The following is a 25,119-nucleotide window of genomic DNA, read 5'->3' on the forward strand; positions in this document are numbered from 1 at the left end:
GGGGGAACTCTGATAATAAATAAGTGAACAAGATCATTTCAGATATGGATAAGGATACAGAGGGAATGGACAGAGATGTGTGATGTGACAGAGAATAACTGGGCAGGCGCGGAGGTCGGGTGCTATTTTAGAAAGAGTGATGAGGGAATGCCCTCTATGCCCTCTAAACAGGTGGTCTCTGAAGAGAGATCTGGAGGATGGGGAAGGAACCAGCCATGTGAGAAGGCAGAGAAGAGAATTTCAGGTAGAGAAACCATCAAAAGCAAAGGGCTGAGGGCAGGAAAGAACTTGCTTATCCAAGGATCTGAGAGAAGGTCAAAGGGAATGGGGCACATGGATGTGGGGCGGTGGGGCAGAGATCTGTGGGACAGGTGGCCACAGGCAGAGTTTGGACTTCAGCCCAAGAGCTAAAGGGAACTCTTGAAAGGCGTTAAGTGAGGAGTAGGAGGGAGGGGTGGGTTTGACATGATCTGATGGGAGGGACTTTTAAGCTCACTTTAGCAGCTATGAATAAAATTGCCTGGAGGGACAAGGGAGGCAGGGAGACCAGTGAAAAGGACATTGTAGAGATGTAGGGGAGAGATGTGGCTGTTGGTGGCTGGTGAAGTGGAGAAGGACAAAGCAGATGGGTTTGCAATTTATTCTAGAAGTAGAAACAAATGGACTTTTTGATGGATGAGATGTGGAGGTTGGACATGCACATGTTTGTGTGTAAGGAGCTGTGTATCTTAGTATGTGTAAATACTTGAGTACTACATGTAAGCAAATACATGGACATGGACATGTATTCATTGATCTGTGTAACCTGAATCTATGTGGTTATCTTTACATGTGTGCTCTCGTGTGTATGTGTGTGGGTCTGTGTGCAGGCACATACCTAAGGTGTGAAGTCTATGTACCGAGCCCTAGCAGAAGATGACTCTCTCCCTACTCAGCACCCCAGCACCCCCATTCAGGTATCCTGGGTAGGAAAAGACCCAGGCCCAGCTACCAGGGTCCTCTCTATTTGAATCAGTTACAGTGAGGAGGAGGCATTCCCAAAGCAGGCTCACCTCCCCAGGCCGGATCTTGATATAAAAGTTACTCCTCTTGTAGGAGATCTTGAGAATCTTGGGCCAGGCGAAGCGGTTGATTCTCAGCCGGTCTCGGTAGATGAGTAGGCCATTGGCACAGACTCCTAACATGATGTCGATGCCCTCAGAGTCCTGCATGAGAAGGGACCATGGAATGGCAAGCATGGGGTCCTCGCCTGGAGGTAGCCTGCCACCCACCCAGACACCCCTCCCTGAGCTCTGCTTGTAATGAGCCCTCAGGAGCAGGGTTAGAGCCTCCATGCTGGAGTCCCCTGACCAATCTTGCACATAGTCATTCACTCATTCACTCATTCATTCTGTCATTTATTCACCCAGTCACTTGTTTGATCATTTTCTCTGTCAATCACTCAATCATTCATTCACCCAGCAAACACTTAGCGGTACACATTCAGTGCCAGACTGTGTGCTACGTGCTCAGTGCCAGACCGTGTGCTATGTGCTAAGGATACAGAAATAAACTAAGGCCTATGTCTTTCCCTAATGATGCTCCCAATCTAGTGGTGGCACAAACATGTTCATAAATAAATATAATACTAGGAGAAAATGATAAAGATCATGGGAAAGTAAAGGGTTATGGAACTTCGAAGAATGAGAACTGAGAACAGAAATGGCTTCAGGTTGGAGGGAACACAGGGTCTAGCACACTAAACCCTCTGAAAGGATCTGCTAGTGCATCAGGGGCACCCCCCCTCCCCCAGACACTAGGGGGACCCTGGGACCTGGCAGTACCTTGGCATGGTGCAGGTCTACTCCGTACATGGAAAGCTTCTTGGCATTCTCTAGGAAGTGGATTTCTGCTTCTCCTGGGGTCATGCCCCTAAGGGAAAGAAAGCAATCACACATGGCCATGGGAAAGGCCCAGACTTGAGTCCTGCTGGCTGAAGGTGGCCGTGGTCAGAACCTCTGATTCTAGGAAGGCAAACGTTCTGGAGTGGGCGTGTGGCTGGGCCTCACCCAGTCCCTGCCCTCTGCTCTCAGTGCAGGATGGTGCACACCAAGACCCCACTTCAGTCCACCGAACCCCCGTTCCTGCTGAAGCTCAGGTCCAGTCTTGTTTCCTCCAGGAAGTATTCAAGGGCTGAGCTGGAAGTCAGGATTTTTGCCTCATTCTGCCACTGAGTTAAATGTGAGCCATAAATTCTGCTTCTCCATGACTGGGAAACCATTGTGAAAGGCATCGTTCATTATAATCACCCAGGAGCTCCTAAATTATTACCCACATAAGATATTTCTCTCAGAATTTTGCATCAGAAACCACTTAATCTCCCCTGCGGAACAGGTGCACTCTCTCCTTTCTGCAAAGAAGAGTTACGTAATTCATCAAGTTCCTTCTTTGCTTTGGCTGCCAGGAAACTGTACATTTTACACTTCATCACAGCTAACATTTATTGAGCACTACATGCTGGTTACTGTTCCAAGCACTTTACATGTATGAACTCACTGAATCCTCATAACAATTCTATAAGGTAGGGTATTATCATTATTCCCATTTTGTAGATGAGGAAACTGTGGCAGAGAGAGGTTGAATAACTTTCCTAAGGTCACAGAGCTATTAAGTAGCCAAGTCAGGATTTAAATCCAGACAATGCGGCTCCAGAGTTTGTGCTCCTTCTCAACCACTTCAATTACATCTGTCTCATATCCTCCGGGCCTCAGTTTCCTCTGCCTTGTCTACCTCAATGAGCTATTGTGTGGGATACCTGGATACTAGATGTCAATGTGCTTTAAGTCAAAAAAGATGTAAAAGCTAAAGAGATGGCCATTAGTATTTCTCCAGCCCAGAATGATCCGAACTTCTTTCCCTGAATTATTATGACTATTGCACATTGCTAACACATCTTGGTACCTACAACAGGGATGACAAAGAGATGGCAGGCAGGCCATCACTCCCTATTCCTAAGCCCCGGCAGACACTGCTAACCATTTGTATGGCTTCTGTATCCTACTCAAGACAAGACGACAGCAGCCATTACTAACCAGAGTTGGTGTGAGAGTCTCTGAAAGACACCTTTGCCACCCTGGACCTAGCATTCCATCACATCCTAGAAAGCTTTCTTCCCCATGTACACAATCCCTCCACATCTGGCCCTAGGCCTCCTCCCCAGATGCAGCCCCCAGGACACAACCCTTCTCATTCCCTCTATCCTCATTAGCAATGAGGTAATATCACCAGACCCCTTCCCATCTGCACAGCACTTTACAGTTTATAATGCACTTTCACATCATTTATCACATTAGGTTCCCATAACAACCCTGGACTTAGAGCCCAAAGCACTTCCAGCTTGAAAGGACTCTAGAGACCATTTAGTTCCAGGGGTTCCTCCCAGGGAGTGGTATCACCCTCACAGAGGGCATTTTGGAAATGGGAGGGGGGTGCATTTTGGTTGTTACAGTGACTGAAGGGTTGTTGTGGGCATTTACTGCCTGGAGCCCAGGGATGCCAAACATCCTGCACGATGACTTCTCCTACCCCAAATATCAATAGTTGAGAAACACTGATAAGCTAAGTTCATACATATATAGTCATATAGTCACGCATATCCTAAATAGGGATACGTTCTGAGAAATGTGTCCTTAGGCGATTGTCACTGTGTGAACATCATAAAGTATACTTACAGAAACCTAGATGGTATAGCCTACTACACGCCTAATCTTATGGGACCACCATCACATGTTAAGTCCGTCATTGACCGAAATGTCATTATGTGGTGCATGACTGCACAGGTGAAAAATGGGGCTGACAGGTTCAATAGCCAGCCCACAATCACACATCTGGTTAGTTATCTTATAACTCCTGGAACAAGGTGCTTTCCACTGCACAATCAACTGGTCAACTCCTCAAAGCACAGAGAGCACAATAATAGCTGACATGGGGTGTGTCTTTAATACGTGGCATTTAGTCCTCCCAACCCACAAGGCAGTTTTTATTAGCGCCCACATTGAACAGATGAGGAAACTAAAGCACAGGGAAGAGAAATGACCTGTCTGAGATCCCGTGGTTAGACAGTGGCAGAGCTAGAATGTGAACCTAGACAGTCCGGCTTTAGAGTGCAAACTTTTGAACTTTATGCCAAGATCAAGACATCAGGACACTTACCCAGGGACACACAATCATTATTAATATCTCCAGTTGGCAGATAACAGACTGATTCCCAGAGGCCAAGGACAGGGAATTATCACATCCATATAGAAGCTTAAGAACCTGAGGTCCCCAAGAGGTCATTTCAGGTCACTCAGCTAGTTACTCTCATTCCCACTTCATGAGATGATTTGCCCTCAGATGCACCTCAAGTTAGGGGCAGAGCCAGGTGGGGAACTTACAGCACAGCAAGTGGAGGCCTAGAGAGGAAGGTTCTAGCCAATTGGCTGAGGAGCCAGGGAAGGTCCTGGGCGGAGACCCTCTCACCTGTACGTCTTGTGCAGCTCCATGATCCTCTCCTCCAGCTCCCGGGTCTGGTTGGGGGCGAAGCGGAGCTCGCTGACATAGTTGCCCACATGCTCTTCGGCATCATAGTCGCCCAGCTCAGCCTGCACGGCGTAGGAGCCCAGCAGGGCATGCGTGACGAAGGAGCAGGGCAGCCGGCCTGTGATGATGTCCGCCCGCAGCTGCAGGCACAGGTAGTATCTGGAGACAGGGGAGAGCGGGCATGGGTACGGGGCCCCACTCCCTCCCCAGATGCCCCCAAGCACAGCTGCTCACCGAGCCACCAGAACCAAACTGATCAACACTTAGCTCGGTAGAAAAGGGATGATCCTAGACACTGGCATTTCACGTATTGATAATTTGAGTGTGTCCTATGAGATGGTTCTGCACCATTTCACATGACTTGAAACATTTTTGTTCATTTCTAAGTTTGAGAGATTTTTCCTACTGTGGGAGCATTTTCAAGCTAAATAGCACTGCTTCGCTGGTTTGGCCATTTTTTCTTCCCTCCCCAAAGCCCCAGTACATAGTTGTATATTCTAGCTATAGGTCCTTCTAGTTCTTCTATGTGAGCTGCTGCCACAGCATGGCTACAGACAGATGAGTGGTGTGGTTCTGTGCCTAGGAACCAAACCCAGGCTGCCAAAGCAGAGCACGCCGAACTTTAACCACTAGGCTATCAGGGCTGGCTCTGGCCATTTTTTGAAGATGTCATATATTTTTAATTATACAGTTAATATATTCCTACTGTGGAAAAAATGTAAACTTTAGAGGTGACTCTAACTTGCCTCTTGATGTCCATTCTTGGTCCTAATCCTCTCCCCTGGAGGTCACCCCTGTTATCCGTGTGGTGTTCTAGACCTTTTTCCTCTATGGACATGCAGGAATGCAAGTGGTTCTGATTCACGGGTGTTTTGAACATGCCAGTGCTATCAAATGCTACATCTGATGCTACGGCTGCTCTTTCACACGCAGCTATGTGCCTTAGAGCCCTTCCCAGGTCAGCCCATGCAACTCGACCTCATTCATTTTAACTTCTGCGCCGTATCCCACAGCCCGGACGGACCTGTTGGCCAATGTTTCATCAAAACTTTTTTATCTCGCCTCCAGCTCTAAGTGAATTGTCCAAAAACAAATTGGTTTAAAATAAACATTTCCAACCACTAGGCCATGATTTTTTGTAACTCTTATGCACACTTCAATGATTTTACAATTTTTAGAACCATTTTAAACCATTTTTTATTGCTTTTTCATTTATTGCATGTTAAAAAAAATGTTTCATTTCATTCTCAGCCAGCAATGCCTCCTTGCCCATTGTGTGACGTTTCACCATTTTTTTCAATTGCCTACTTCTTTTCCTCTTAAGTGGTTTTTACTTAGTGTAATTTTTACTGCTCCATGACATTATTTTGCAGTCTGAACTGAAGCTCTGGCCAAAAGTACACGCAGCCTCACTGTGTGCTCGAGGCCAAAGCAGAGGTTCAGAGTCAGCAGCAGCTCAAACACCACGGGCGCCAAGCGTGGGCTTGTGGGCATTTTGTTCAAGTCTAAAAATTCGGAAATCACTGCCAAACTCTCTGACCAATATTTCGTTTCAATGAATTTGTCGTTTTGACCAGTTTATTTTGGGCCTAAATGTTTTTGACTAAATCAGCTGCTACTACCAGCCCATCCCCTGGTGTCATCCATGTTGGGCAGGGCTAACTTCCCTCCTGGTGTCCCTGGAAGCCCAATGCCCAGGGACAGGCACAAAGAGGAGAGGCACCAGTGGGCAAGACCAGAGGGAGGGGGCTGAGCTGGTCTAAAGCTCTCAGCCCTCTTGGGAATGGAGTCCAGACCCTGCTGCTGAATCTTGGCCCCAAACCGACCTCAGGGCTTAGAGCAGGGCTAATGAGGCCAAGGCCTAGGGCCTGATCTATTGCAGGAACATCTGTCTTATCTCCCAAGGCCAGAGTCGGCATTTTGACCTTGGCCCGTTGCCTGGCAAACAGGCAGCCAACATTAAGGAGGGACCCAGTGGGAGAGAGAGGCTGGCTTAGTTGCCCCTCTCCTGCTGCAGGAATAACTCCAAGCCCACATCTTATTGTTGGTGGGCTTGTAGGGCCCAGCACGTGGATGACACAACCGAAAGAATCAAGAAGTGAGACTATTTCTTTGGAAGGGGCATAGATAAAGACAAAGGCCTCTCCCTGTTCTGGTTTCAGAGACAGGATGAGCCCCATAGAAGCTCTGATCCTGAAGGATGCTTTGCACCCCCATCCAATCTTCAAGGCACGTTATCCACTGGCCCTGAGGCACAATGAGACTGCACATACAATCCATGTTCACCCTTGCAGCCCGGGCTTGCCTCCATGGGGGGTCACATGCCTCACTGGACGCCCCCATACCTGACATGTGCACAGAGCAGCACGCAGGACCAGACTCCCACGTGCAAAGGCATCTGCGCCCCACTCCTTCCTTATCCCCAAAGTGGAAAACTGGCAGCCCACCCAGCACATCAGCTTTTAGATGTGTTTGGCCTGTCCCACCCAGAGATGGCCCATACTATGTTTCTAAAAAGTTTGAATTAGTTGCCAACATTTAAAAACTGGTTTTTACTCTCAAATCTCTAGCTTCACTTCAACAACCAGGCCCAATTCCCACAGAGCAGTGATTGCCCAAGCTGAACAGTAACTATTTTAGATGGCGTCTGTCCTCTGCATTCACATTGGTCCCCAATGCTGCCTGTGACACTTCCCCCTCTGAAGTCAAGGGTCAGCTGCCATTGGCCACTGTGTTTGTATCACTTTCTCTTGCACTGAGTCAGCTTCCTTTGTTGATGCCATCTGCCTGGCCTCAGTAGACATCTGACTTTGCAACTGTCATCATACATGATCCAGTGTCTCCCAGGACCAGGTGCCCTCATTCTTAGCCACATGGCCAGCATGCCTTCCCCTTCTCTCCACAGCCCTCACCTTGTAATGTCTTCGGTCAGCTGAGCAGGGTCAGGAGGGTAGAACTTGACTGTGAAGGCAAAATTCCAGGGGCTGCCTGAGAGGAGAAGATGGGGGAAATATCAAAGAGGCCCTATCACCCGAGTGGGTGGCCCAGATGCACCATCCTATGGGAAATTTTTAAAAATCTTTTCATATCTATAATCTCAGGACAATCCAATCAGGGGGTCTGGAACATTATTCCCACTTGACAGCTGAGGAGACTGAGGCCCAGGTTAAGAGACTTGTAAACTAGCAGTGGGAAGGAAGGTAGAAAGAAAGAAAACCAATGGTGCATGCTAGGCACACCGTTAATTACTTTACAAACATCGCTTCATTAAACCTCGCAACAACCCTATGAGTAAGTCCTATGATTATCCCTATTTTGCAAACGAGGACACTGAGGCCCAGGCAGTAAAGTGGCCAGCCCAAGGTCACCCAGCTAGGAAGTGGCGATGCTGGGGTTCAGACCCAGCCACCTGGCTCCAGAGCCCATGCTCCCTCCTCTACACCAAAGTCTACGCCACAGGATGTTAACGGGAAGAAAACAAGTCTAGAAAGTACCATGTTGAACAAGTTTCCTAACTTTGGACTTCTCAGAGCCCTCACTCTGCCAATGTAACCTGCAAGTATCTAAAGGAGACATGCATTCAAGTGTTTCCAAAACTTATTTGACTTGCTGTATCCATTTTTCATAGGGCATTCTGCCAGATTAATGATCCTCAGAACACACTTCGGAAAATTCTGTCCTATATCATGTTGACTCCATCTCAGATGACAGAACTGGATTATAAATAAGACCTAAAAGGCAAATATGATGGACTAAAAGTAACAAAGGACATTTCACAGGGATAAATATTAACCTCCACATTTGGATATGAAAAATCAGTGGTACACATATAGAGGAAGGTAGAGAGAAATAAAGGCTGAGGTTTTAGGTGGAAATAAGCTCTGCAAACGAAGAGAAGGGATGCCCACTTAAGAAAGGGAGAGAGGTGGGAGGAGGGGGAAGGCAGAAAAGAGAGAGAGGAGGCCTTGATGAAAGGCTACAATCCAGAAGAACGGTCAGACCACCCCTGGGACATTTCGGGCTCCATGCTCTAGAAAGGCCTCTGACAAAGTCAGAAAGCGAGACCCTTCCATGGTCATGAAGGGCTGGAGGCCATGCCATCACTACCATCCTTGTCCCTGTGGTCATCACTATCTTCACTATATAGCTGTCACGTCTCCAACACTTACTAAGCACCAATCACTTGGCTTGCTAATAACTTTATGTGCATGTATAGGAATTTAATCCTCATAATGATCCTGAGGTTGACTTTCCTTTTTGTTTTTGGTGAGGAAGATTCACCCTGAGCTACCATCTATGCCAATATTCCTCTATTTTGTATGTTGGTCTCCACATGAGTGGTGGCCACTGACAAGTGGTATAGGTCCATGCCTGGGAACTGAACCCAGGCCACCGAAGTGGAGTGTGCTGAACTTAACCACTAGGCCACGGGGCCAGCCCCTTGACTTTCCTTTTTATAGATGAAGAATCTGGGAGGTTAAGTCACTCTCCCTGGGGCACTCAGTGGTAGGGAACAGGGATCTAAACTCTGGTCATCTGAACCCAGAGCCTAGGCTCCTGACCACAGGTGACTCCTTGGAAAAAGCAGCCTCAAAGGGAAACAACCTCAGTCTCAGGAATAATAATAGAAGTGCTAATAAAAAATAGTAATAAAGGCTAATACATCTGGCTGCTGCTGTGTGCAGGCACCATTCCAGGTGTTGTCCACATAAGAACTCATTTAATCCTCACAACAACCCCACAGTAAGTACTATCATTACCCCCACTTTACAGATGAGGAGACAAGCACAGAACAACTAAATTACACAAGAAGTAGTGATGGATTCAGGATTCAAATCCAGGCAGTCTGGCTCCAGTGTCTGTCTGGTTAAAAGAACCATCACACCAGACTGCCTCAGGGAAGCACCTACTATATGCCAGGTACATACACGCCTCATTTAACTGTCACCACCACCTTGTGAGGCAGGAATCACTACTCCACTGGCTAAGGAGAAGTAGAAGCCCAGAGAGGTGGAGGAATTGCCCCCGCTCCCCAGTGATGGGCACTAAGATTTGGGAGGAAATATACCCAATTCTGAAGCCTAGGATACAAGGACTTGTGGTGCCACCTTCAGAATGCTGAGGGCTTGTAACGAACAAAGAAAGGGGGCAAAAAATTGCACCACGGGGACCCCAGAAGGCAGAAGTAGCATGAACAGGTGGGAGTTACAGGCGTAGGGATGGTGACTGCAGCTCTACTGAAGGAGGCAGGACTGCTCCTCGATGACGTAAGGCGGCCACAAAGAGTGACTGTTCACCACACCTGGGCTGTGCTGGCTGGGGCTGTGGGGATGGGGGACTGACCCCCTGCCCTGGGGAGGGATGCTGAGGACCGATGATTCTGTTGGCCGCTTCTCTTTTCCAAGCTCCTGGTCCTTCTCAAACACTGCATACTCAGCCACTTGTATGTGTTCCAATTCTTTCAGGCATGAGAGGCAGACCTCCCAGCTGGGCTGGGACTCCTGGGGACAGACAGCCTGAAGCCCAGGCCTAGGACCCTGTTGGCCCCAGAGGAGCATGCTCTGTCTGTATGCCTGCCTCTTTGCCTCCAACTGACAGGAGCCTACAGGAAGAATTCCTCGAGCCCCCTCCTGCAGAATCAGCTGGCATTCCTGGGCCCAGCTGCCTGCTGTCATGGCAACAGGCTCCCTACAGCTTTCCAGCCTGGGGACCAGGGAGCCCAAGCACAGCCAAGGGGGAGGAGCCCTCAGTGGAGGCATCTCTGCCTCTAGGCTCCAGGTCTCCGCCTACTGCATGCCCCCTGGCCAAGGCCACCTACCTCCCCCTTCTGCCATTTGAAGGCTGCCCCACCCCTCCCAACATGCCTTTTCTCTCTGGGCCAGAAAGGACAGGTTGTTGGCCTGCTCATCTGTTTTAGTCCCAGGTCTTGAAGAGAATATAGGATGGTGTTGGGAGGCCAGGGCTCAAGACCTGGCTCAGCCAATACCTTGCTCTGTGACCTTGGGTAAATAACTGCCTCTCCCTGGGCCTCAGTCACCCATCATTAAACACAGAAGACGGTCAAGATCAGAGACAGGCCTAGCTTTCCCAACACATTAACTCTTAGTTGGCAGTGGCCTCTGGAGGGCTGTGTGGGCAAGGATTCTGAGCTGAGCCAAGGGTCACTGATCACTGAAGCCTATGCCAGCCCTGGACAGGAGGGTGGCTGTTTTCAGGCCATCAGTTTGTCCCCTTGTCATAGATGACTCTGCAGGTCCCTTCGAGGGCTGACATCCTGAATGCGTCTGTGATTCCTCTGCTAACCTGCTGTGTGACTCTAGACAGTCATTTCTCTTGTGCCAACCTCAGGCTCCTCATCTACAATACAAGGGTAAACAGTAATTCCCACCCTGCCTTCCCCAAGATCTACCAAGTGGGGCAAATGAACTCATGGGTCTGAATGCACTTCCCAAAGTCGTTGGAAATAGCACAACTGGGGCCCTTGTGGCCTGGAGGCCCCGCCCACCCTTCCATCACATTCCTATCATGGCAGGCCACTCACTCCGGATCTGCTTCTTGATTTCCTTGGAGGGGTCCAGCCAATTCTGCAAGAGAAGATAGAGTTCTTTAGAGGGAAGAAGGAGGAGAGGACCCGATAGGGCTAGGAGAGAGAAGCATCCTGAAATGCCCTTCAACAGCCCCTGGCAGGGAACACCCTTCTCTGGCTGAGCTGTCTGGGCCCTTTTCCTCGGGACTGGGAGGTGAGGGAATGAGGCCTGGATTCACCACAGGGCTTGGGACCCAAGGCCCTGGGGCTGGCACTGCCCTGAGGCAGCACAGAGAGCAGGTGATGCAGCTGCGGTGAGACTGGTGGGAAGGAGGAGACTCAGCCAGGAGCCTCCCAAGGGTAGGGTAGAGGCACTGGAGTGAGCGCCTCAGTCCCCCCAGGAAGCCATGCCATGGCTCTCCAGATACCCATCTGGGGGTGACTTGCAGATCCCTAACAAAGGACTGGGTTGGGGGGGTGGAGACAGAGAACCAAGGACGGATAGCACTGGCTGAACCTCGGGGACATGCAAACAGAAGGTGCCTAATGAAGATCTGAGGACTGATGGAAGCTGCAGGATGCAGCCAGGACTATGGGGGCCTAAGGGAAGAGGTGTCCCCCACAGCGGGCCTTCCTGCCAGCCCTGCCTCCCAGCCCAGGTACCTTCTGGCTGTCGGCATCACAGAAGGTCAGGCCAAAGTAGTCCTTCTCCAGGAGGTTGAGGTGTTCACAGACCAGGTCAAACAGCACCTGGCCTCGGCCATGTTTCTGAAGAGGAGAGCAGAGCTGCTGTGACGCTGGACACACCTTGGGGTGGGGCGGGGAGATATCCCAGGCTCCACCAGGACAACTTGAAAACCCCCAAGGGCCTTCCAGAGTCTGGAGAGGATGTCAGCACTCCTGCCACCCACCTGGCTCTGCTCTCTGAGTCCTAAGGGATCCTGGGGTGACACTAACGCCCAACTCATCAATTGCCTTCTTGCAAGCCCTGGTGGGGTCCTCCAAGACCTCAGACCTCCCTGGCGGGAGTGGGGGTGGGGGAGTGACTGATTTCTCCTTCCTCTATGGCGATTAAGAGAAAGAGGCTAACTTGAACCCAAGCAGCAGAAAACCAAGTCTAATCTTTGGGTGTGAGAGGAAGAGAAGAGCTACCTAAAATATGAGAGAAGTGGGCAGAGGAGAAGGGGAGGGCCTGGGACTCAGGGTTCCAAAGTAACTTTCCTTCCTGCCCCACCCCTTACACTAAGTCTGAGTGAAATCCAGGCAGCCAGCCTGGAATGCCCCCACTCCACCCATGCAGCAACTGAGGTTTTACGGGGCCTAAAACCTCAGTTGGTTTATGGGCTCATGGGGCCTAACTCAGCCTCAGCTGGAAGCAGTACTGTTCGAGCCACCTTCCCCTCTCATACAACAACCATTCCCAACATTCCCATACAACAAGCCATGGTACCTCTCTGAACACCATCTGGGCCTGAGGATTCAGAAGGACAAAGCCCAGAACCTGCTGGGTACCCCAAACCCACAGGTGTGAAGATGAGCACCAATAAAGGATCACAAGGCAGGGGGAGTGTGAAGTAGTCATTACCCAAAGGGGCAGGGGCCTCCAGACAGAGGGTGAGGTCCCTGCAGGTCTGGCGAGGTCACCAGGAATGGGACCAGGCCTGACTGAGGAGAACAATTTTGGGAAGCCAAAGGATTCCTGAACCTGGAGGAGTCCTTCAGAGAGAGCGGACCTAGCCTCAGCCAAACCCTCTACACTCTTCTAGGGTGGGCTGAAACAGCATCTTGGGGCCAGTGTAGGTAGGAGAGAAGGGGTAGATGATGCCCCTCTCTTTTGCCCAGGAGTAGGCAAGGTGTTCACCCTGAAACCCTTCTTATATAGAAATAAACATTTAAAAAAAAAACCAAACCTTTAAAGAAGTGGGACCCAGTCTCCCAGGGCTCAAAAGCAAGTCACATCCCTTAAGACCAGGGCAGGGGGAAGAAACAGAGGTGGCTCTTGTAACCATCAGCAGTAAGGCCACCCTCTGGACTCTTCCATACACGTGGAGAGGGCCAGGAATGGTGCCGAGACTGGGGTAGAACCCCTAAGGGAGCGAGTGAGAGTTTAGAATTGGGGTGGGAATCCTAGCCTATACAGGAAAGGAAGACGCTAAATGTGGGGCCAGCAGGGCTGACCCCAGAGAGGAGGTGTCTGTCCTGCCACCCACTGTGGAACAGGACCATGCCACAGGGTTTCTACACGGCCTGGGTGAGAGAGTCCTTCCAATGGGCTGCCTCCCTATGCCTGGGGGACACCCTTACCATGGAAGGGTGACCAAGTGACCAGTTCGTCCTGGTGCCCTGGACAGGGGAGTTCACAAGGGAGGATGCCTCTCTCCACCCAACAAATACATAAAAATGATTCTAGTTGAAACATCAGTGTCTGCTGGGTGAGATCGAAGAGCACAGTTCCTAGGCCTACCGGGCTACAGATCAGCCCTTAGGTGGTGGCTCCTTACCAAGGTACAGCCACCCTGAGAAACCTTTTCCTGGCACCAGCCCTGTACCTTGTCTAATTCTATTTGCAAACACAACAGCCCTCTCCGGGCCTCAGTGCCACCATCTGTACAAAGGAGGGCTGGCCAGGTCATCTCTCTGGGATGCTATGGTCAATCCAGGACTCCACGAAGAATGGATACCCTCCAGCTTGGCCCAGGTTGAGTGCACACAGAAGCCTGCCCTCTCTGAGGCCAGCCAGCCAGGACGGGGGCATATGCTGCTGGGTGCCCCTACCTCCACCTCACACTCATACTCTGAGGCATCGAGCAGAGTAACTCGGCAGACGGCACTCTTGTATTTCTTGGCAATCTTCTGGGGCGATTTCTGGGCCTTGCTGGGCGTGGTCCTCTCTGACAGGCCATCGGCCTCACCGTAGTCCTTCTCCTCCATGTCTAGGCTCTGTAGGGCCAACCAAGGGAAGAGTTTGGTCAGTGAGCTTGAAACCATAGCCTTTCATCCAAATGAGATGCAATAAGGAGGCAGTTAGGGCTAAGATGGACCCCAAAATGAGAGCCACTGCCCTCCAAGACCCCCGTGGTGACCAGGGTCTACGGTGGGTGTGTATAGGAGGAAAGCCAGAGCTTCTCTGTGCAATGGGGTGGTTCATGTGAGGGGTCCACTGCTTTCCCACAGGCTCCTGCTGCCATGGGCAGCCTCTGCAGGTGGAAGCATCCCACAAAACCAAACCTGGTGGCTAGAGCTGTCCTGTCTCCCTAGAATACTGCATGCGTTATCAGGGCATCCATCTGGTCTCCTCCTTTTCGGTCTGTCACTGGATCTAGCACGAGGCTGGGAACTTGTGGACTGATCTAATGGAGGGAAGAGAGGTCAGCCCCTGTCCACTAGTCCTAACTCTGCCACTGACACCCTCAATGACCCTGGCCAAGTCCCTGCCCTCTGTGGACCTGTGTGAATTAAGGGACATGTGAATTCAATGGCTAGATGATTCTCCAAATCCCTTGTCTCTTTAGAGTGATGAATTTTGCTCTGGGGTCACACTGGGCTTGCTAAGCTAGCATGGACAGGCTCAGAAAGTAGGAAAATAAGGTTGAAAGAACACGGGTTTTCGAAATCAGATCTATATCTGACTTGTACTTCTGTCACATTCTAGCAACGTGACTTTGGATAACTCACTTCAACCTGCTGGGCCTCCATTTCTCCAAGTGTAAAATGGTGAAATTAACAGTTATCCTCTCAGATTTGGGAGAATTAAATATAAAAATGAACACAATGCCCCCAGCACACTGCTCGGCAGGTACCGGGTCAGTAATAAATCTCAGCTTTCTTCTTTCTTCCCTCCTAAGAACTGGCCCTGCAGGACTGGCTGGGCAGGAAGAGGGATGCCCACGCTCTCAGGCACACACCTGTTCAGCAGGCCGAGTGTCCTGCTGGGGCAGATGCTTCTCATTGGAGTTGGCCTCAGGGTGGCTGTGGCCTGCGGGAGTCACAGGGGTGGTCGCAGTGGCAGCGGCCTCAGGCTGCTGCGGAGCCTCCTCCTGAGCCTTCTTCACCTCAGAATCAGGGCCTGTCTCTGTTGTCATGGTGACCAGCACGCCTGCATTGGCATGAAGGAGAGCACGCACGTGACAGGGGAGAGGGGCAGCAATGGTGTGACAGAACAGAGCAAGGGGGTCAGGAAACACATGCGGAGAGAGACAGATGGAGACATGGACAAAGGGCCACAGAGAAAAGGAGGGAGGGAGGGAGGGAGAGACAGAGGAAGTGGGGATGGGGAGAGAGTCATGAGAAGTGAGGGGTTAGTGGTGGCAGCCGAGGTCACAGGCCCCCTCCCACCCTTGTGTCCATAGAGCTCCTCAGAGACTCCAATCTCTTGGCCCAGGTCTGGAATCAGGCCCTTCTCAGGGACAATGAGAGTCTCCCCAGGGAGGCTCACTCTGCCAAGAGCACAAGGGACAGTCAGTGACCACCTCCAGGCAGGCCCTCGGCCAGGCTGTCACTCCAGCACAGCACGTGGCACACAGTAGCCTCTCAATGAACGTTGGATAAACTGAACTCAACCAAAAGAGTGCCAGGCTCCAGGCCCTCTCAGCACTGGTTTTGGGCAAGGCTCTCCATGTCCCAAGCCTTAATAATTCCTGCCCCGCTGACTTCACAGGGATGTTGTCAGGATGGATCCAGAGGGAAAAGACAGGAAGGCACTCTTAAAAAATGCATAGCTCTGATGACGTAAAAGTCAGGAGAATTGGGCTCAGGCCCTGGGTCTGCCACATATGGGGCAGTCACTTCATCTCACTAGGACTCATCCAAAAAGCAAAAGACTTAGAGAAATTATGTCTGGGACAGGCTATTCTTATCGTTTTCCCCTTGGAGCAGGAAATGAGATTTCAGAGAATCAAGGACCTATTGCCCAGCTATTCTGCTGAAATAAGTAAACTGCAAAGAGAGAAAAGAAGAGAGAATGGCATGGTCCCATTTTATATTAAAAAAAATAAAACAATAACCTCAATAACACATCTCTGTGTTTGTGCACACATGGTAAAAGATCTGAAAGGGTACGCACCAAACTGTTAAGAGAGGTTAATAATTCAGAAGTGGATAAAGGAAAAGGAGAGCTCCACGGGGTAAGATGGGGAACTTCATTTTTTACTTTATACACTTTGGAATTACTTGTATTTTAAATACACATATATATTTTTTAACCTACAAGTTGGGTTTTTTTAAGAGTGCAAAAGCAGACATTTCTGACCTTAATCAGTGGATCCTCAAAAAAAAGGTTTGGAGCTAAAACCCGGAGAACAGGAAAATGGGCAGGAACCCTAACCCCTGAATCTAGAGCCTTCCTCCAGATCCATCATATTAAATGAGAAAGATCCAGACTAGACCTGGCAGGTCCCTCCCTGACCCCATGCACCTTGGGAGGCCTCCGATGGGCAGACTGACAGACAGACACCGGATCCACCTAGGCTATGCACATGCTCCAAGCCCCTGCCCACACTCCCTTTTTATTCTTCAGTTTCCCTCCCTGCATTCCAGTGGGTACCAGCCTGGCCCAAAGCAAAGGGCACTGGAAAGAAAGTCAGGGATGCCCCACTCAGCCACATGAGAGCTCTAGGGCCCCAGACAGGTCATGAGCATCCTCAATCTCCAGAGTGGATAATGAGTGGAATGCTTTGTAAGCTGGAGCCAGTAGCACAAGTGAGAGAGTTTGCTGTTACTGATGCTGCTGTTTAGAAGTAAGACGAGGAGGAAGGGAAGGCCTTGGTCCACACTGCCTCATCCCCACTCAGAAATGCTTGCCACTCACGTCATTACCCTGGGCTTTACGGGTTAACTTAAAGCCGTAGTTAAATAAAGGTTCTCTGTCGCTTAAGAGACACTAAGTGCCGACTCTGGGCCCGGACACAAAGCAACAAGAGCTGCTCCGGGGGAGCTCACAGCCTCGTGGACTCAAACTGAGACTTGTCTGCCTGGCTCTGGATCTCTTCTAAGCCTGCACTGGAGGATATCAGCCATTATGTTAGACAAGGCCTATAGGGAAGAATCCTTAAAATGAATGCCTACTTAATTTTGCTTCAAAAAAAAAAAAGAATCCACAGACTAATCTGTATGTTTTCTGCTGTGAGAAGCAGAATCCACATGACCCTCACAGGCCCAGGAAGCCCAGAGGCTCTGGCGCATCTACTCCTCCCCTCGGCTTCAGTCTGGTTTCAGCCCATAATCTCTGAACCTTCCCCACGCCTGTGTCTTCTTGGAAACAGCCTGGAGAGTAATCTTAAATAAATATCACAGTCTTCTGCTGCCAGGGTCTCCAGCAGAGCCTGCTGGCGGTGAATGCCTGGTGCTAGCAGAACCACAGATGAGAGGAGCTGAAGTCTTCTGAGATGATTCAATCTCTTCTTTCACAGGTGAGACTCGGGGAGCAAAAGAGACTTGAGCAACAGTCATTTCCTCAGACAGGTTTTCCCTGGTCCCTCCCACCCATTCTCCTTCCCATCCAGCCTCCTGACTCCCCAGATCCCAGCTCTGGGGCCATTATTCTTTCCACTGCACTTTGCTGCCTCAAGCAAACCTCCACAGAATCTCCTAGAAGGAGAAAGCACTCAGGCCCAGGCTGGAAGCCAAGGAGGTGGCATGGGTCACCAGTGAACCCCATGGTCAGGGGCTGGTTAGATAAATGATGGCTCATCTACTCTAGAGAGTAAAAAAAGATGATATAAAAAATCATGGAAAATATCTGAGTGAAAAAGCATGATATACAAAAGTTTGTATAGACTGATCTTATTTTGATGAAGACACACAGATATAGAAAATTCAGCAAAGTATTAACTATGATCGATTCGAGATGGCGGGAGTACAGATTATTTTTCTTCTATTTGTTGAACTGCAGTTCTCAATTTTTCTACTATACTTGGAGATTTCTTGAATGAGTAAAAAAAATTAGAAGTTAAAAAATAAATTTTTCCAAGGCACACGGCTTGTTATGACAGGATGAGAAAGAGATAAATAAAATCTGTTTAAACTTAAAAAAAATTTTTATGAATTAAAAAGAAAAATAACATTACTTTTTAAACCCATGATGAGATCCTTCTTTATTTCACAAGTCCAGAGATAACGGTGTGGTTCTCTCACTGGGCCACAAAAAGCGATCCAAGAAACTGGCCTTGGCTTCTGCCACACTCAGTCACAGGGACACAGTTCTGCCCAGGTCCAGGTCAGCATGGACTGAGGAAGCCCGCTGGGCAGCCAGACTGGCCGGGCACCGTAGGAGACCTGAGGGGGGCATGTGCTGGTTCCTGTGGAGCTCACTCCAACATGGGAGGATGACGCTCACACAGGAAATAGTTAAACACTGGGCAGCATGTGACTCAGATTTGCCAGTGTACATTTCAGCCTCTAGAAGAGTCTGGGGACCCGGCGATTGGGAACATGGCTTGGAGGGCCCAAAGAAGGCTTAGAGGGTAGAGAGCAGACGAGGAGATGGAGTAGGTTTTGGGAACAGTGAGAATCTAGACAGGAGATGGCAGGGAGGGCATTTGGGCTGAGTCAGCACATGGCCAAACGCCCAGAGATGGGAACAAGCAGGGCTATGCAGAGGACAGACAGGAGGCCTTGACATCCTGACACCCCGGAACGAGAAGCCTATGAAGGTGAGGATGGACAGGGTGGGGCTGTGGAGAAGTGAAGGAGCCAGGAGTGATGCAGAGTCAGAGTGAGAGTCAGAGTGTCATTCTGCTGGAAAGGGCAAGACTCCAGTCAGTGAGCACTGCTGGGGGCCAGGCCCAGGGTCAGGGACTTCACATACTGTCATCTCACGGACCCCTCAGAGGGCAGCAGGGCCAGAGGCAGACCTAGCTCAGGCAGACTTAGACTCAAAGCCCGGGTCATCACTAGCTTGCTCTGTGACCTGGGCAAATGACTTCACTTCCCTGAGCCTCAAGTGGCCTCATCTATAAAACGGAGCTTCTCCTCCCTCCCTCTCAGGGTAGTGATGCAGATTCAGAAAAATAATGTAGACAGAGCATTTAGCATGGTATGCACCCAATAAAACAACCCTGAGAGGGTCTACAATTACAAGCAGGAATAGGAAGCCGTAGTGGGGAGTGGTCTGAGAATCAGGAGTTCAGAAGTGCTGCCCAGAACGGATGGAGAAAGAGATGTTCTAAGAGACAGAGGCCAGCAAGGCCAGACTGATGACACTAACATATGAAAACCCAAATGCACAGGATTAGAAAAGAGAAAGGTCAGCCAGAGAAGTAAATGCTGACGGTGCCCACGCCAGCCTTGTCTGGAGGAGAGGGGCCCTGTGAGGCCCAGCACGCTCGCCTGACCAGGTCCAGGGCTAGCCCAGCAGGCTGTCAGTATCTGATGCTCATCAACATTGCAACCACCGCTGGGTCCCCTGGCTCACCCTACAGGAGCACTAAGCAGCCTTCACACGCTGTGGCTTTCCATATGGGTGGCCTGCCGGGAGAGAGTGCAATATCCACTTGGCCTGTAGTTGTACCACTCATTAAAAATGAATCAACTGGTTTATACATCAGGCCCTTCAACCAGGGTTAGGATGAATCAGCATCTCTGAATCCAGTAACCTGGATTTGTTCTTTTTCTCCATCCCCACAGCCACTGCCCAGGTCCAAGCCACTCGCAACTCATGCCTGTGTGGCTGCCCCAGCCTCCTCTATGGACTCTCTGTGGCCACTTGGACCCTCCCAGGGTTTATTCTCCACAGATCAGCCACAGGGATCTTTTCAAAACTCCAGTTGGATGCCCTCTTTAAAACCTCCAGTGACTTTCCATTAAAATAAAACACAAACTCCTTATCAAAGCTACAGGTCCCTGCATATGGCCTCTGCATCAGCTCCTACCACTGCCCGTCCCCTACTGCCACCATTGCTGTGAGCCTGTCACACTGGCTTTCTGTCTGCTCCTCAACCACACCAGGCTTGCCCCTGCTTGGGGCTTTGCCGTTAATGGTCCCTCTGTGTGGACAGTGGGCTCATCCCGTTTCTTGGCATGGCAGTTCTCACCCTTCAGATCTCAAGCTATGTGCTCCTTGACCACTCTGTCTAAGGTGGGTCCCTCCCATTATTTTTTTGTTACAGTATGCTGGTTTTTTGTTTTTGTGTTACTTCGTTTTTGCCATTTTAACCATTTTTAAGTGTAACAATTCAGAAGCATTAATTATATTCACAATGTTATACCACAATCACCACTATCTATTTCCAAAATTTTTCATCACCTCAAACAGAAACTCTACCCACTAAACAAGTATGCTGGGGTTTGGGGTTTTTTTCATAGTAACTATCACAAATGAAAAACATTTATTTATTGATTTACTTATTTGTTTCTATCCCTCCTCTAGAATATAAAATCCATAACAACAGAACTTTATCTGTCTCATTTGCCATTATCCCCAGGGCTTAGCGCAGCTCTTGATAAATAACAACAAAGCCAACATTTATAGAGTTTTCTATTTTCCAGGCACTGATCTAAGCACTTTATATCAATTAACTCATTTAATCTTCATAATAACCTATAATAGGTACTCTTATTATCTCCATTTTACAAAAGAAGAAACTGAAGCACTGAGAAGATAAGTAACTTGCCCAAGATCATACAGTTAGTAAATGGCAGTGCCAGAATTCAAACCCACGGGGTCTGGTGTCAGCTGGATAGGCAGATGGATAAACGGACAAAAATGTGGGTGATGGGTGGGTGGAACACCAAGGAGACAATTTTTAAGTCTACTCAACTAAGGACCGGAGACCTGGGCTGCATTTACCTTGGGAGCTTTTCTGGCTATCAGCCAGCTAGCCTCTCCCGATGACTTACCAGACCTTAAGCATCTGACTTTCCAACCAAACTCCTGATATTATCACCCTGATTTTACTAATGAGGACACACAGGCCCCAAAGAGGCATACTGATTTGCCCAAGGTCATAAAGCTGTGCCAAGTCTCTCTGACTCCAAAGTCCGTTCCAGTACACAGCATTTCAGCAGCCTCCAGGGGTTCATCCTGAACTAATTTCTCCCAAGGGTGAGGATGGCTGAGGAAAAACTTTCCAAGATTGAAAAGCAAATACACTGGCAATAGCTGAACTCAGAATCACGACTGGTTTCTTATTTTTTGTGTGTGTGAAGAAGATCAGCCCTGAGCCAACATCCGACGCCAATCCTCCTCTTTTTGCTGAGGAAGACTGGCACTGGGCTAACACCCGTGCTCATCTTCCTCTACTTTATGTGGGACGCCACCACAGCACGGCTTGACAAGTGGTGCGTCGGTGCCCGCTCAGGATCCGAACCTGTGAACCTCGGGCCACCGCAGCGGAGCGCACACACGTAACCGCTGCGCCACCAGGCCGGCCCCCACGACCAGTTTCTTATTTCAGTTCTGCCACTTCCTATCTGCTGGGCCTTGGGCAAGTCACTTCCCCTTTCTGAGCATCAGTTTCCTTATTTGTCAAACAGGGATGAGAGCCCCTCTTCTCCCACTTCAGAGCAGGGCCATGCAGATAAAGGATGTTACAGAGAACAAGAGGACTTTGAAATACACTAGGTAAAGTCATGTTAACTACAAAGGAGAGTATATTACAGATGTTTATGACATGTATACCAAAAGCATGTCTTTGCTTACATATGCATAGCAGTGGAACAACATGAGGGCACATACAGCCACGTGTGTTCATGGTCATGAACAACTACTCCCTAGCCAGTAAGGCTCTCCTCTAAATCTTGGATACTGATGACTTTTGCCCAAGCACTCTCAGGGAATCTGAACCAGGTAGGAACTAATGGTAGGAAGGGTGGAGAGAGAGACAGAAATGGACAGGGTGTGGGAGACACCAAAACACCAAGAGAATGCCAGGCACAAAGTGAGATTCTCCTGTTCTGAAAGATGTTTTCAAAAATCACATTTGCCAAGATAACTCCTCTCTTTTTGGGAAGTCAGAGGGCACATCTCCCCCATCCCCCTACAACCATGCCCCTGGGCTGTCAGTCTTCATCTGCACCCCCAGATCCATGCCCTGCTCAAAGACATGGGAGGGTGACCCCTTGGACTGTCCCTTGAGCTCCCCTGCCTGCTGACTTCCGGTTGGGTTTGGCCAAGGGGAGGCGCTGACAGGAGGTGAGAGGATGGAAGGAGAGAGAGGTTGGGGTATAGCTTCCCAAATTCCCTCCCTGTGGTTCTGGCAGTAGCTGAGCCCCTCTGTGACAGCTCCTTGCATGGGCCCAGCCACCACTAAATTCCAGTAACACCATTCCCTCCCTCTGCTCATTCAGGCCAAAGGGAGGTTCTGTCATTCTGTCACTGTTAGGTTGTGGGTACCCCTAGTGGGTTCCTTTAACCCTTTATAACACCTCTTCAGCTGAAGCATCTGAGGAGAATTCTGTTTTCTGCCAGAATATGACTGATATACCTCCTGATGCTAAATAGATATATGAATCAGAAAGGGAGGGGAGGAGAAGTTGGGAAGAGGTAGTATGGTCTAGTGGTTAAGGATAAAATGGGAGACAAGGAGACCTTGAACAAGTCCCTTAACCTCTCTGTGCCTCAGTGTCTTCATCTGTAAAATCATGATAATCTTGCCCACTTCACAGGTTTACTGTGAAAATTAAATCAGATCATGCCCACAAAGCACTTAACACGTCAAAACCCACAGTTAGTGCTCAAGAAATATTAGATATTCTCATCTTCAGTATTAAGTCTAAAGGCTGAAATGTTAACAATAGCATTCTCTTAGAGAAGGAATTACAGGCTTTTTTTTTTTTGACTTTATAGGTGGTTCTCTGTTTCACAATTTTTCTACTATGAACATGTATTACTTCTGAATCAGAAAAGAAAAAGAAAAGAATTAAAAGAAAAACAGGGAGAGAAAGTCTATTAAGATTTATTCTTCCCCTCTGGAGATGATGTTACTTCCCACTGGGATTTCCCAAGAACAAAACGTTCACTTCCTCGAGTGACAATCTCTGGGTGGACGTGAATGAAATGCCTGCTTGCGATGAGGGAGGAGGGGTGCAGGCTGAGAGAGCTGCCTCTGGGGACCCGGGCCACCCTCCCAGTCAGGCGGAGAGCCCCTGATGGAGGCAGAGGGGGTGAAACAGGAGCTGGGCCCACAGTCGTCCTTATTGCTGCTCAGGTCCGTACACGGCAGCGGGAGACGGCAATTTGTCAGAGGCTTGCAGTACCCATGGGCACCGCATTAAATAAAACCAAGCAACGTGAAGAGGCCGCCACCATCAGCAATGGCTTATTGCCCAAGGGTTTCACGTGCCACCACAGAGCCACAGACTGATGTGCAGTTGTGGGCTGGGGACCACATGACATGCCCAGACCTGCAGAGTAACGGCATCAGAAAGGAGAAATGCCTTCCGCTTGGACCACATTGATGACTGCGGAGGCAGACGGAGATCTCCCTGTAGCGGGGCATCCTCTGAGAGCCGGGCAATAAGCTGGCTGTCTTCTGGGCTTTGTCTAATTTGAGCTACACAAGGGCCACACAGAGTAGGTGGGCTTACCCCAGGCTGGCTTGGCTGGCCAAGGTCACACAGCTAGTCAGTTGAGTAGAGCTAAGACTAGGACACAGGTCTGCTGGCTCATGGTGCCGTGCTCTTCCCCCTCAATCCTGCTACATCCCACGACCTCCAACTTGCTGTCACCATGTAACCAAAGCTACTGTTGCTCTGGATGTAGAAATAATAACAGCAGTATCAACCCCTCCCACGAGCAGGGCGCTTTACAATTTAAAGGATCCTTTCATAATCATCATTTTGCTTGGAGCTTACTGATCAGTGGTTGGTGAGAGGGAGTGTGGAACAGCAGTTATGAATACGGCCTTTGGACCAGAGGTTGAATCCTAGCTCCACTGGCCTGGGAACCTTGGGCAAGTTATTTAACCTCTCTGAGAGCCAGTTTGAGCAAGTAAAATGACAAGAACACCCCCGACTCCTCAAAGGCATTTAGTGAGAATTAAATGAGAGAATGCACGTGAAGCTCACTCTGGCACCATATTTGCCATATAGTAGACACTCAGTAAGTAGTAGCAACGGCTCTCATCACTAAGGCTGTCACAACCACACAGATGGACAAACTGAGGTCCAGAGAAGGTAAAGAACTTGCCCAAGAACATGCAGGGGGTAAACAGCAGCCTGGCCCAGGCAGCAGCTTACAGCATCCAAAGAGAATTTGAAAATTTCACAGGTGAGCTCCATACTGGGTGAGTGAAAGAAGGGGTTTCCCTAGGACATCCCCACCCTTTGAGGGTGACAGAGACAGGGGCTCCTCCCAGCAGGCCAGCCCTCGGTGTCCTTGCCCCCTGAGGCTTCGCTGAGAAGGGAGGAGACGAGGAGAAAGAAGGGAGAAGCAGCAGACCTTCCTGGGCAACTCACATGGTCTCACAGCTTCTTACTCTTTCTCGCACTTGATTTTCTTTAACTGTTTAAACACTATTAGAATTCATCGTCAGCATTATTTAAATTAGAGTAAAATTAGAAACGACTTTAAATGTCCATCAGTAGGGGGCTGGCCAAATTAACCAGGATTTATCCATTAAAAGATGAATTACAAAAGTATTACATACCTATTGTGAAAATTTTTGAGATGGATTTTATAAATACTGCCACGGAAAGATGTCAATATATAGTTAAATGAAAAAATGCAAGTTGTAAAACAATAATGCAATTTATGGTCCCATTCTGGTTTGTATGCTTATGTAGGCATAGAAAATATCCAAAATATCCTGGAAGGACATGCACCACACTATTACCATTGGCTACTTCTACAGAGAAGAATTTTGGTTGGGGAGCCAAGAAGAGAATACACTTCTGAATTATTAGGATTTTTCACATATTTCTTTTGTAATTAAAGCTAAAGAAAAAATAAATATAATATTAAAAAAAGATGTGTTGTGGTCAGTCGTACTTGCTTCCCATAGCACCTGCTGTAACTCCATCTCCGCTTGTTCTCTTCCAATCTGTGTCTACGCTCATACCTAATTTTACACCACTTTAATCTGAGTGTTCATAAGTTT

General features: G+C 49.1%; 1 protein-coding gene across 10 annotated transcripts in view; it reads right to left on the minus strand.

Annotated features, from left to right (window-relative positions):
* The window catches only part of EPB41L1 (erythrocyte membrane protein band 4.1 like 1), a 100,998-nt gene that overhangs the window by 36,447 nt on the left and 39,432 nt on the right, over positions 1–25,119 (minus strand). For 9 of the 10 annotated variants that reach the window (XM_058562777.1, XM_058562781.1, XM_058562780.1 and 6 more), the window contains exons 2-9: positions 14,992–15,182; positions 13,862–14,026; positions 11,750–11,854; positions 11,102–11,144; positions 7,473–7,548; positions 4,501–4,719; positions 1,824–1,911; positions 1,053–1,205 (exon numbers count right to left, since the gene is read on the minus strand). In XM_058562777.1, coding sequence (XP_058418760.1) covers positions 1,053–1,205; positions 1,824–1,911; positions 4,501–4,719; positions 7,473–7,548; positions 11,102–11,144; positions 11,750–11,854; positions 13,862–14,026; positions 14,992–15,168 — 1,026 coding nt within the window. In that variant the 5' untranslated portion in view covers positions 15,169–15,182. Of the gene's footprint in view, positions 1–1,052; positions 1,206–1,823; positions 1,912–4,500; positions 4,720–7,472; positions 7,549–11,101; positions 11,145–11,749; positions 11,855–13,861; positions 14,027–14,314; positions 14,437–14,991; positions 15,183–25,119 lie in introns of those variants that run through there. The other variant, XM_058562784.1, reaches the window with a different exon arrangement.

The sequence above is a fragment of the Diceros bicornis genome, chromosome 19, assembly GCF_020826845.1.
Source record: "Diceros bicornis minor isolate mBicDic1 chromosome 19, mDicBic1.mat.cur, whole genome shotgun sequence".
Lineage (NCBI taxonomy): Eukaryota > Metazoa > Chordata > Mammalia > Perissodactyla > Rhinocerotidae > Diceros > Diceros bicornis.